The sequence below is a fragment of the Chanodichthys erythropterus genome, chromosome 11 (assembly GCF_024489055.1).
Source record: "Chanodichthys erythropterus isolate Z2021 chromosome 11, ASM2448905v1, whole genome shotgun sequence".
NCBI lineage: Eukaryota > Metazoa > Chordata > Actinopteri > Cypriniformes > Xenocyprididae > Chanodichthys > Chanodichthys erythropterus.
This window is the reverse complement of record NC_090231.1, coordinates 3,159,372-3,173,465: the sequence shown is the minus strand read 5'-3', so window position 1 is coordinate 3,173,465 and position 14,094 is coordinate 3,159,372. Positions and strand designations below refer to the sequence as shown.

The 14,094-nt window shown below is 40.1% G+C and overlaps 1 protein-coding gene across 1 annotated transcript; it reads left to right on the top strand.

Moving 5' to 3' along the window:
• The first annotated feature begins 204 nt into the window (after positions 1-204).
• On the top strand, positions 205-4,891 carry LOC137030574 (C-type mannose receptor 2-like). Its single transcript, XM_067400978.1, has 3 exons — positions 205-480; positions 3,450-3,800; positions 3,965-4,891. The coding sequence occupies exons 1-3, from the start codon at positions 246-248 to the stop codon at positions 4,324-4,326; spliced, it is 948 nt and encodes a 315-aa protein (XP_067257079.1). The 5' UTR covers positions 205-245; the 3' UTR covers positions 4,327-4,891.
• The last annotated feature ends 9,203 nt before the right edge of the window (positions 4,892-14,094 follow it).

Genomic DNA, 14,094 nt, shown 5'->3' with positions numbered 1-14,094 from the left:
GAAACTCTATATTTCATTCTTCTTCTCATTGGTGAGTGTGTTTGTTGTTTTATTGATGGTTTATAGTTTCATCAGGTTTGACTCTGTTATGAAAAGCATTAAATCAAACCCTCTCTTTCACAGCTCTCTGCTCCGTATCTGAATGTGTTCAGCGTCAGTATTACTTTATAAACGTGCAGAAGAGCTGGACTGAAGCTCAGAGATACTGCAGAGAGAATTACACAGATCTGGCCACCGTTGACAACATGAACGACATGAACGAGGTGAAGAATGTGAGTGCTAATCCTAATAACTATGTCTGGATTGGGCTGAAGAAGACGAGTGTTGATGAATGGCAGTGGTCTTCAGGTGAACCTGCGCTCTATCTGAACTGGTCTACTGGACAACCAGATGGTGGAGATGAGGAGTGTGCTGTGATGAAGAATGGACAATGGAGTGATGTGTCATGTAGCAACAGCCAGACTTTCATCTGCAACAACAGTGAGTTCAACTTTTAAAATTACAACCATTAATTTATAGATGCACAATATACCAAATATAACGACTCCAGAACATTTACTTCTGATTAGAAAAACACGCTTCAACTGACGCCTTAATGTTTAATATCTTCATCACAAAGGGTCAGCACCAGCAACATCATACCCAGTCAACAGTTTGTCTCTCAGTGATGTAAAAGTGTAACCTCACAGCGCTCTCACTGTGAGCTCATACTGTGGTCACAATGTGAGATCACCCCAGCTAGAAATGTTATTGCTCAAAGCACAGAACATTACAATAATAATGAACACAAACAACTTACAGAGCTTTACTTGTTCCACCTGACTGCTGCAGATTTATTTTGGTGTGGATTGTGTTGAAATAGAAACGCTCCAGGTAGAGCCTCACGGGTTTCCATCTCATAATTATAGTTACTCATGTAGTGAACGCAGCAGGAGCTCATTGTTTTGGTTCAGGAGGAACTGTTAAAGGCGCTGCTGTTTGTTTTTGGCTCTCGGTGACTGAAGTCTGTCTAACTCTGTATAACCTTATGAAACGCTCTGATGACGAGTGATGCAGGTGCATATGCATTTATCAGAATTAAAGTTTTTTTTTATTTATTTATTTATTTTAGGTAGGCTAATTATGTTGCTTAAATAATTTATTTAATTTGTACAGAGCCCCTAAAGGGACATGGTGGTGGAAAAAAATTTGGGATGGGAAGAAAACATATTTTTCAAATCTTTTGCATTCTCTGACAAAACCAGTTGTGAGTTCAGACAAACACTTCCTGTTTAATTTCCCTCTGGCAGTGGTTCAGACAGCTCTGTGTCTATGTGTGCACATGCCTGGTGTTCAACAGCTGTACAACATTTTTGTAGAAACACTTTCAGGTTTTGCTCTTTGCAGACGGTCCCTTCAGCTCCTGCACATAGAGATCAATGTATTTACAGTGTGGAGGAAGACTTTTTTTGAGGAAAATTAGGTTTTAGCTCGTTGTCTACGATTGTAAAGAGATGTTATTGTGTTTTAATAAAGTTTAGCTCATGAGTTATTGATCCAGGAAATCTGAATCTGTGAATATGTTTCCAACTTTACCGAACTTATCCGTTCAGGTGTCTTTCACTGACGTCAAACCGTGTCTTGAACTAAACACTGAACAGATTTCTTTATATTTCAGTCTCAGTTCAGAATCAAACTCTATTAACTGCTCCATTGTTAACGTACAGAGCTGTCTGAACCACTGCCTGAGGGAAATTAAACAGGAAGTGTTTGTCTGAACTCACAACAGGGGTACGTTCAAGCTCAAACCGGTGCGCAACGTTTTTCTACTTTTTCCGGGTTGAACGACATGTTTCCTGGAAATGGTGTGCAACGGGTTTGAGATGCGCTTTCTCTTGTTTGGTGGGCGTGTCAGAAATGTCAGCCCAATCAGTGGCAAGATGTATATAAACCACGCGGTATTAAAGAGACAGCTCGCACAATGAGTATTAATGTAATATAAAAATACTATGTAATATAATGTAATACTCTACTCCTCTGATTATATAATGGTAAATATTACAATATCAAAGCACAACAACAGTGATCAGCAATAATAAGCCTAATTAATACAAACAATAAACATAATATAGATCATAGCACAGTCCTAAAGGTAAGAAGTGGATTATCCTTCACCTTTCATGTGGAAATGCAAGGCAAGTGTTGGATCACAATAATGAGAAGTTTCCACAAATCCTTTCACTGGATTGGGATGTTCTCTTTTATTCTGAACGGCAAGGACAGTGACTGTAACATCGAGTGTATGTTGCAGTATTAAAAACCTATAAATACCAGCTTCATCAGGCTCCGAAAATTCTTCAAAAATAACCAAAAAATGTCCTTCTCAGCTGCCATAGTTGTAACTCTTGCGTCATCAGAACGGGGTGTTCAACGCATCACCTTTTCTGTTTAAAAAACGTTTTGCAACGTTTTGTTGGGGCTGAACGCAGCCCAGGTTTTGTCAGAGAACGCAAAAGATTTGAAATATATTTTTTCCTTCCATCCCAATTTTTTTCCACCACCATGGACCATTAGGAGCTCTGCACATCTTAAGTGAGAAAAATATATAAGTTCAGAAGTTTTGTAGACAAATGTTTTAAATGTGTCCATTTTGTAGGCCATGTGTGAAATAATTTTAATGAAAAAAGTGTAATAAAAAAAAACAATACACAAACTGTATGTATACTGATAAACTGTTTGCAGATATTCTCTTTAAGTAGTCTAGATCAATTAGATTTTAAGCCAGATTACAAAACTACCACAAACCCCTTATCTGTTCCAATAATAATTAAAGTAAATGAATTAATTGACTCACTGTATTCCACACGAGTAAAACAGATCAGAGATGTATTATTACTCTCATTATCAATATTCCTCTATTCAGATATCTGAAAAATGCAGCAAATGAATCTGAACTCTTTTATCTTCATCAGTATTTACACTGTTTTCTTCATTTTTAATAACAGTGTTTATTATTAGCTGGTCGAATCCACAGCTTAGTTCTCACTTAAATTACTTTTTTACTCTTACTAATTACTCTTAAAGTAATTTTTTATCCTACTCACAGTACATTTTATGGAAAATAATGTTAATTTTACTTGATTATATTTTTTCAGTACTCTTTCCACCTGATGATAGGTTTAAACTAACACTCATTCTGTTCACCTGTAGGTGTCGCTGTTACTAAAGTTATTATTCTACTTTTTAAAATCATCATGATGTTCACAAATGTTACTTCATGTTAAATCTTTAAAATAATCCTGAAGATATTGAGAAGATTCAATATATCATCAGCTGTAGAAACAATCTTTGAATGAAACGTGTTTCTGATGTTTCCACTGCTGCTCCTGTTCACAACAAATCATAAAACTGTGTGAGAATAATGAATAACTTTTTTATTTTATTTTAATTTTTTAATGTTTTTCTTAAAGCGAACACAGGACTCGTCTTTGTTAATCAGACGAAGAATTGGAGAGACGCTCAGAGTTACTGCAGACAGAATCACATTGATCTGGTCAGTGTGAGGAACCAGAATGAGAATCAACAGCTTCAGAAGTTCATCAATGATAATCTCATATCTGGTGATGTCTGGATCGGTCTGTTCAGAGTCTCATGGCAGTGGTCAGATCAGAGTGACTCCTTATTCAGATACTGGAGGTCTGGTGAACCTTATGAGGCTGCAGTTGAGATCTGTGTAGCGATCACTAGTAATGACGCTCTGAGAGAATGGAATGACGTCTCTTGCAACAACAACATCCAGTTTCCTTTTGTGTGTCATGAAGGTGAGCAGATCCTCACAAACACACACAATCCATCCATCACCTCCAGATATCTTAAAGTTCACACTACATGTCTGGCATGACAAATTCCTCCACAGTGTTTGTTCTGCATGTTGTTTTTGATCAGTCTCTCTCTAGTTTCTGCTTGTGGTTTGTTTTGTGTCCAGAAAAACTGATTCTGATCAAACAGAAGATGGCGTGGTCTGAAGCTCTGAGATACTGCAGACAGAATCATGTGGATCTGGTCTCGGTTCATTCAGAAGAGATTCAGCGTGACGTGATGAATGTGGTTAAATGGGCGTCTACTGGGGCGGTGTGGTTGGGTTTACACAACTACTGCAGCATGAACATGTGGCTCTGGTTGAGCGGAGAGATCGTGTGCTATCAGAACTGGGCTCCAGGGAACGGAGCAGAACCGGAAGACTGCCGCCTCGAGAAGAGAAAAGGAGCAGTTCAGTCTGGAGGAGATCAGCGCTGGATCAGCCGTCCTGAGACTGACAGACTCAACTTCATCTGCAGCAGAAATTAAGAGTGAAGGATTCGTTTGTGCTGTTCTTTCACGACTGGCACATGTTTTTAAATTGGCAAATACTTTTAGTTCTGCTTTCATCAGATAATGTCAAGAAATGAATTTAAGAGTATAAAATACCAATGTGCACTATATATGTTTTAAAGACCCCATGAAATCTAAATGAGTTTTCATCTGTGGCTTTTAGAAACATTTGGAAATTGCAGTCATTCTCTTCTGGAAAAATGGCTCAATATTTTAACACAGACTGTTCAATCAAACACACTTACAGTCAACTAGACATTAGAAGATCATGATTCAAGGATTTGGCATAAATCATATTGACTATTTAAAAGAAAATCAAAGTAAAGCACAATCACATCAGTTGATTTCATGGGATCTTGGGATTCTGGTGGTGTGGATACTTTCTTTTCTCCTGTTTCTAGTCATATCTTTACAAATTACTTGTTTAAAATGATTGTGAGCATCTATATGTCTTAGTGAAATGAAATATGGTTTATTCTTAAAGAAAAACTAAAAGTTTCTTGCAACCTGTAATTCAACACCAGCTCAAATAAACTTCTTTACAAACATCATTCTTGTGTTGTGACGTTTATAAAACACAAATATACATACAATTTTAATAACAGAATTTTTGAATGACAAAAAAATTCTTTAAACTTCATTTTTATGGACCACTCTACATTCTTTGCAGTAAAGTCAATTAAATAATTAATAATGGAGAACGTTACATTGACGTGATTCACAGCAAAACATGAGTGTTAAATGAACAACTCTGTGTCTTTATGAGTCAATCTTCTGTTAAAGAAACACTGAAGCAACAGCATTTAATGAGATGTTTAAGTGATTGAAGTTTGACTTTATTTCTCTCATTCGTCTACAGAAGTTCGTATTGAGAATTAACAGAGGTTTAGATGTTGATGTTTCATTTAATGTTTCATTTAAATTAATTATGGTGATCAGTGTTCCCCCTAAAGAAGACTTCATCAACGTCAACATAGGAAGAAGCTTTACTAATGTGACCCTTAATGTCAGAAAACTACCATTTAAAAATGGTATCTCTGAAAAATAAATATGAATGTGAGGGGGGAAAAAATCCACTCCTGCTGTAAATTTAACTCCCTATGAATTAATGTGGTCTCCTCATCTACAGGATCCTGTATAAAAGAACATGTCGACATGTTTTGACAAAAAGTTTTTTTGAGCAGCTAGTGAGGTGACTCGTTTGGACGTCAGAGTGAAGGTCAGAGGGAATCGTTTGGCTTTTTTGAAAGATTCACCACTGATTCCATGTGAATCAGCGATTCAAGATTTTCATCTCAAGAGGATTCTTCAGGAACTGGGAATGCCATCAAGCTTTATACACGTATATACTAAGGGTTCAACGAGCCGTATCGAACCATACTGTTCTCCACTTACGGTTCGGCACACACTAGTGTAGCAGTTTTACTCTGGTTGTGTTTTGTTGTTCTCAGTGAAGACAGTACGGCACACACAGAGCACAACTAAAAAAAATACACTTCTCTCCCCTTCAGTGGAAGAAAGCAGCACTCTCGTTTGAAGAGCGAGAGAAAGCACAACCGACCTCATCAACAGCAAATGTGCTTCTCAAGATTACATATATATATATATATTATTGTGCAAAATCTGTAACTTTTGACATTTTTTCCCCATTTAATTCCTTTATATATATATATATATATATATATATATATATATATATATATATATATATATATATATATATATATATATATATATATATATATATATATATATCAATATATATATATATATTCAATTTGATAACATCAGGATACAGACCTCACTCTTTTTTATATCTATCAAAGTCATATAAACTCGATAGTAAACACATTTCAAACATTTCTCAACATATAACACAATAAACAATGAACATACCTGCAGAAATACACAGAGCACAATTAATTGTTTGGGATACACGTCTCTCCCTTCAGCGGTCCATACAGCATGGAGAAAGAAAATGATGTACATTATTCCTCATTATAACTCTGAACACAAACATGAAAATATAAGAAAATAACACATTTTGATGAAGTTCATTAATGTTAATCTTTATGTATATTGTAATATTTGAACCAGCTACACTACACCACGGTCCATCTCGACACATTTATTGGTTAATATGGTTTTGTTTAAAATAGCAATGTGGAAAATAGACGTTATTAGTCATTTTCACGGATTTGTATGAATGGGGATCATTTTAACGGTGGTTTTGTCTGTACTTGGAAAACACAAAGGAAAAACTTCTCTGTTTTAATCGTTGTGTAAACGCACCCTAGAGTTCAGATAATGTATGTTTCAGTCGATGGATGCGCAAAACGTTACAACAACGATAATCAAAAAGCGTGGTCAAAACAGTCACTCTTTGTAAACTGTTCACTTCGAGTGCCGTATGCTCTAATGTCCAGTCATTTACGCCGTCATCACCCAGGTGTTGATAGCTCACGAGCGCAAGTGAGACCAGGGGTTAACTATAAACCCCATATAGTCCGGCTATGTGTAACCCACTTTTAGCCAAAACAATCTTTAATTTGGTTACATGTCGTTTTTGCCAAAATAACTTCCGAGATGTATGATATTGCATCATGTAAGTGAAGTCAACAGTGATTTCAAGGTGTTTGGTTTCATATCTTTGACATGTTATATTGCGTAGGCTGTGCGTAGACATGATTTAGCTCGTAGTCAGACCGGCTATTTGTAGCCCACCTATAGTCAGTCCTGATTTATTGTAGTTTTTGGACAGGAAGTTCATGAGATGGTTGATATCCCATCATGTTCGCAATGTTATATATATATATATATTGTTGAATAGATATAAAGGACTGTACTGGCGTTGTTATTTTAATTTTTGATCACCAGGGGGCGTCAGTAAGAACGCACAAAAACCAGAGGTCGGTGCTCAACTGATGCTCCGTTTATTATGCACGCTTTCACATACATATGGCACGTGTGTGGTGTCTAAAATAAATAAAGAAATATACATAATAAATCACAACTGAAATAATACACTATACATAATAACAGCAGCAGTAAATGTTTAAATAAAACAATCAGATAGAGCACCATTTGGTGGTGCATTACCGTACATTAGCAGAAATAACAGCCATAAATATGCCAAACAATACTGCCTGGAAAGTTTATTCACAAGCAAAAACCCTATATGCTGATTAACATATTAATATCTTAATAATCATAATGCAATACACACACTCGCTGTATTAAATGTGCGCGTTATAGATGGCTGGATACGCTCCGGACTCGCGCACTTATGAGATGACGCAGTTATGATAAATCGAATTCTCACACTAAAGACAAGAAACAAGATGTTAGAATCATATAAGCACAAGATACAAACAACACACTTACTTCTTTCAAACGCACACACACAATGAAAGCAACTTTATAGCGAGCAGTTGAGAGAGCTGTAAGAACTTAAATGTCGTCCTTCTTATGGGCGGGCCCAACTAGTCTGTCAATCATATCAACATCAAATCAGTAAATAGTATGGAAAATACTGGGCCTTATCAACAGCCGCCCCAATTTATGTAGTAAATTCAATACAGAAAAGGCTTAAGAGTCTTTGTCATCATTTGGTAATACTGGCAAACGGATTAGCTTACTTACGGGTCTAACATATTTACGATCACCCACTTGCACTTCAGTAGTTCGGATTTGACCATCAGTTCCTGGTAATGTGTCTGTGATCTTACCCACTGGCCAAAGTGCCCTGGGAAGTTGCTGGTCAACTATCATCACCACAGCTCCAGTCTCCAGGTTCTTGGCCCCTTCAGTCATCCACTTTGAACGGGTTTGTAATTCAGGTAGATACCGCTTTATTAAGTGTGCCCAGAAATGATCAGCGAGGATCTGACTGTGTCTCCAGTGCTTTTTGCTCAGTAGTTCTGACTTGGGGTATACAACCTGTGGTAAGTCGGAGTCCGGCCGCCCCATGAGAAGGATGTTTGGAGTGATAGGATCAACATCTGCCACATCTGAAGACACATACCCTAAGGGTTTAGAGTTCAGGATTCCTTCGATTTCTACAAGGACTGTAGTCAGCACTTCCTCAGGCACATGTTGTGCTCCAAGAGTCTGGTTGAGTGCAGCTTTCAGGGACCTGATTTCTCTTTCCCATATACCACCGAAGTGGGGAGCTCCTGGGAGATTAAAGTGAAACTGGATTTGCTGCTTTGCAAGTTGGCTCTGCAGGTTGGGCTGCAGGGCTATGAATGCTTCTGACAATTCTCGTTCACCTCCTCTGAAATTAGTCCCCTGGTCCGAAAAGAGTTCATGGGGTTTTCCTCTGCGTGCAATGAATCGGCGTAACGCCATGAGGAATGAATCTGAGCTGATGTTGGTCAGCACGTCAATATATACTGCTCTAGTGGTCATACATTTAAAAATAATTCCCCATCGTTTCTCATTGCGCCATCCTATTTTAATTGTGAAAGGCCCGAAACAGTCAACACCAGTTGAATAGAATGCAGGTTGGTAGAGGCGAAGTTGGGCAGGTGGCAAATCAGCCATGTGTGGGATTTCAGGTTTCCCGCGCCATTTTCTGCACTCACTGCCCTTTTGTTGATGTCGACGTACAGCCTCTCAGCCTCTCAGAATCCAGTATCGGCGTTGTATCTCAGCAAATACTCTTTCTGGACCTGGGTGATGTAATTTTTCATCAAAATGCTGAATTAAAAGTTGACTAAGGGGGTGTTTGGGTTCAAGGATTATGGGATGAGCAGTCTCTTGGTCAAGCAAATCACTGTGATGTAGACGGCCACCTACTCTTATGAGGTCAGTAGACTTATCAAGCTCTGGGGCAAGTGTGAGTAACCGGCTGTTAGAAGGCAAAGGTTTGCCAGCCATTAATGCCGCAATTTCAGCAGGGAAGCATGTCGCTTGTGCTTCCTTTAGAAGAGAGATCTCAGCTGTTGCATAGTCTGAAGCAGATAAATCTTCTGATTGTTTTGTTTGTCCATACTGTTCTAGTGCTCTTTTCTCAACCAGTTCTATGAAAATGTGAAACTGAGAGAAGTCTTGCATAGCCTTAGAAAGATCTATTGTAGTAAGACCACAGAAGCTCACCTTTTTCTCTTCTGTGCTGTCTGTGGCTGACTCCACTGGGTCATTGGGCCAGTATTTTGGGTCCTGCCTGAGAAAGTTTGGCCCTCGGTTCCATCTAGAAGGCTGAGAGAGCTGCCAGAGTGATTTACCGTGAGTGATGTCATCTGCAGGGTTGTCTTCAGATTTAACGTACCGCCATGTCTGAGGAGAAGTCAGCTCCTGAATCTCGGCAACTCTCATGCTCCCAAACACTTTATATCTGCAAGATTCTGACTGAATCAATGTCAGCACTGTTTTGAAGTCACTCCATAAGGTCAGCTGCCGAATGGCCAGGGTGAGTTCTCTTTCTAGCAGCCTTGCCAACTGGGCCCCTGTGAGTGCTGCACATAGTTCTAATCTCGGTATAGACAACTGGCGTTTAGGTGCCACTCTAGATCTTGCTGCAATGAATGCAACCTCCACATGGCCTTCCACATTTTGTGTTCTGAGATATGCAACTGACCCATATGCATGATCCGAAGCATCACAAAATATATGAATGTCTCTTATGCAAGCCTCAGAATCCAGTTGGGGGCTGCTATAACATTGTGGGATGGCAATTCTCTCAATGTCCTGCAGCTCCTCCTCCCACGTGCACCAGGCTTGATGAAGGTCACTTGGCAGCTTGGGGTCGTCCCAGTCGCATTTTTTGTCCCGCAATCGTTGTACCAGGACTTTGGCTCTTGTTGTGTATGGGATCATGTAACCCAAAGGGTCATACTGACTGGCTAGAACGTGATAGATATATCTCATTGTGGGCACTTGTGGTTCTAGCTGCCGTGCTTTGTAGCCAAGAGTGTCTGTTTGGCAAAGCCAACGTAGACCCAGGGTGGATTCTGAGACATTACACTGCTTTTCTGAGAGCCACAGCTCAGTCTTTTCCGATCTAGCTTCTACTGGAAGGTTGGCAACAACAGAAGGAATGTTACTAGCCCACTGTCTAAGTTCAAACCCACCTGAAGAGAGAAGAGCTTGTAGTTTATTCACCAGTTCAGTGGCTTTGTCTGTGGAAGGTACACTTTGAAGAAAATTGTCGACATAGAAATGTCTTTCTACGGACAAGCGTACATCTTCATCTGGTTGGGTGTGGTCACGGACATGCTTCAGTACAGCAAAGGTTGCACAGCATGGGCTGCAAGTAGTTCCAAAGGGTAACACTTGCCACTCATACACATTTACAGGGTTCTCAAACTGCATGTTTCTCCACAGAAATCTGAGCAGTGGCTTATCCTCTGGCAGTAGACGAATCTGATGAAACATGCCTTTGATGTCGCTTGTGATAGCCACCGTATGCTCTCTGAAGCGGAGTAGTACGCCTAGCAATGTGGAAGTGAGAGTGGGCCCTGGTAAGATATACTCATTGAGATTATGGCCCTCAAACTGGAAGGAGCAATTGTACACTACTCTGTTTTTACCATTATAGTGTACCATATGGTGAGGTATGTACCAAGATTCAGGGGTCTGGTCTACAGCCTCAGGAGCCAGTTTAACTGCATAACCTGCACAGCCTTTCAATTTCCTGGTTGTATGCTTTGGCCAACTCTAGATCTTTACTAAGACGCTTTTCCAAACCTCTGAGGTGGGGGAGGACTGCCTCCTTCGGTGCTGTCAGCTTGGGCATCTCTTTTTTGTGTAAGAGGGGTGTAGCATACCTTACCGTCTTGGCCTCAAGCATATCTATGGCCTCTTGATCACATCTTGAGCGTGTCACCACTTTCTCATTATGGTAAGGTAAAGTGTCTAACTGTCTTAACAGTCTTTCAACATGTTGCAGGAGCTCTGATGCTGGGGAGGCAACGGATGTGAAAAGACACTGCTGTGCTGGTAACTGGTGCTGAACTACATTTGCAGGCCCTTGCAGTGTCCAGCCTAACCTAGTTTTAACACCAGCTGGCCCACCTGGTGGTCCGAAACGCACTGGCTCTATAGGGGCAATCAAATGGTGGTGATCAGAGCCTATGAGTAACAGTGGTTGCACTTGAGAAAAGCCTTGAAGAGGCAGACCTTTGAGATGCTTGAATTTCTCCTGTAGATCTGGCATTGGATGTGAATGTTTGGCTAAACCTAAATGTTCTGCAGTGAATGCATCCCTTATCTTGAATCTTTTATTGGGCTGAAAGGCAGGGGAAAGTGTGAAGGACACTTTGGTGCCTGAAATGACTTGAGTGTCGTGTCTGACCGTTCTCAAGGAAAGATTCTATGGTTGGCCATTGAGTTGGAGTTGTTGTGCTGCATCATGAAGTAAGATGGTACGCTCCGAACCATCATCCCAATTTAGCATAAGTCATCAAATTATGTTTGCCATGATGTAATAGCACCTTACTGAGTTTCAGGAGAATTTGGCTACCCCCTACTGGACAATCCAGATATAGTGTTTGACTTTCTTTTTGAACTTCAGTGTTCTTTGTCACTGTGGACCTGCTATTTATGTCATGCAGGGCTGTTAGGTGCTTTCCTGTGCAAACCTTACATGTGACTTTCAATCGGCACTGGGCTGCCTGATGTTTCCGTCCACACCTCCAGCATCTCTTGTTCAACTTAATCCAGTTAGTTTTCAACTCATTTGTTAACTGTGCAAAATTACTACACTGGTTGAGGAAGTGCTGTTTATTGTCACAGTAGTGACAGTACACAGACCTGCCAGGCGTTTCTGTCTCTGAGTTAATGGCAGCTGTAATGCTTGTGGACTGCTCTCCTCTGTGCAAAATGGCAGCTGCCTGTAGAGGGTGTCTGCTCTTTCTGCAAAGCACCACATCCCTTCATCTTACCTATACAAACTCTACTATCTGTGGGCTGAACCTGCAGTTCAAACTCAAGCCAGTGTGAGAAATCAAGCAGGTTTGGTATGGGGTTTCTGAGAGGGTGAACATACCTTTTGAAATTGGCTCTAAGATCGTGAGGCAGTTTAGACATGAGTCTAGCTACATGTGAACCACACTGTAACTCAATGCTTCCTTTGTCACCCAACTGATCAAGCATCCCCACCAATGCTCTGACTCTGAGGGCAAACCTCCTGAATGCCTGGGTATCTCCGCTACGAACGTTAGGGCCATCCATCAGTTCCGCAATTCTCCCCAATGCCAGCTGGTGGGGCTGTCCATAGTGCTCAGACAGTGATTGCATGGTGTATGTATAGGGATAACGGGAGTTACTATAGGAGTCTGCGATTAGAAGGGCCTCCCTAAAATTTCAGATGCTCTAACAGAATCTGGTATTTGAACTGTTCCGTGGCAGTATGCGGCAGTAAATTCTCGAGCGATATCTTTAGCCTTACAAACTGCCTTGGGTCCTCTGCTGTAAAGTCAGGAATGGAAGGTGTATGACCACTATAGATGCTCTCTCTAGTAGGAGGTATGCGGCTATCAGGGATAAAGTCTTTGGGTGGATGATAAGGCCTTGTGCTGTAGTCTGGCTGTTCTCTAAAACTAAGAACAGGTGAGGGGGCACGATAAGGCAGCCATTGCTGATGTGGGGCATAGTTTGTGTAGCATTCTGGGCTGCGTGCTGGATAAGACTGGGTCAAACGTTTTGATTGACACTGCATGAAAAGTAGGATTTTCGTCAGTAAGCGGCACTGTAGATTGTCGTGGAAGTTCAGTTTTACGACTGCACACGGCAATTTGCAGGCAACACCGAAAACTGCCGTGAATTGTCAGAAATTGACGTGGGCCTTGCTTGGCAGTTGTCCCCCCGTGACCCCCTTCCCCTAATTCCAGGGGAGGCTTTAACATGTAAATGAGAATGCTGTGAGCTATACAAATGCAAATTCTCTAAGAATTGACTAATTTTGAGAGAAATGTCTGCAGGTATCCATATGCTACTTCCAGTCCATTGATGGATATGACTCTGGAGCAGAGTATGATACAAGCCTGCACAAAGTCAAGTTTTTATAATTCCTAAGCCAAAGCAAAGTTGAGTTCAAATCAGTCATAAATCCAGAATGAAACATGGTTGTTTTAGGATACAGAGTGTACTTGAAACCTAAGCAAGAAATCTTAGAAAATAAAATCAACAAAATCAGTAAAATCACATAGAACAAACACAAGCCAAAGTATCTGTTTTTTTCCCCTTAATATATGTAATCGCTCATAAAATAAATAATTTGATTATGAACAATAGCAACAACAATTAACAAGACTTGTTAATAAAAACATTAAGGACTTTGCAATTCATGTTTGCTTTAGATAGCCTACTGCTAATTTTAGCTTAATCTGTCTCTTGTAATTTGTGTTTAGAAAACATGGCAGCACACTACAGACACAATATGATACACTATTGTTGAAAATGAATATTTATACTTTACTTAATTTCGTTGACAAGTTTAACATTCATTGAAACTAGTGTCCCATGTTAACGTGGGCGTGGTTTGTGAGCGTGACGTGAGAGCATGATAAACTTCCTTAAAACTGCTCCAAAAACGCAGGAACGAACACCGCATAATCGAGGCGATTTATTACGCATTATACAGCTGGTGAAACATACGTTTTTAAATCTATAATCTGTGGAATATCGCATGTGACGAATCTGTCGCCGTCTAACATCTGCTGGAAATCCAGGTAAAACTATCTGCGTGCTCGCGTGCGCCCCCAGTTAACATAATCCCCAGTTGATCCGTAACACCGGTGA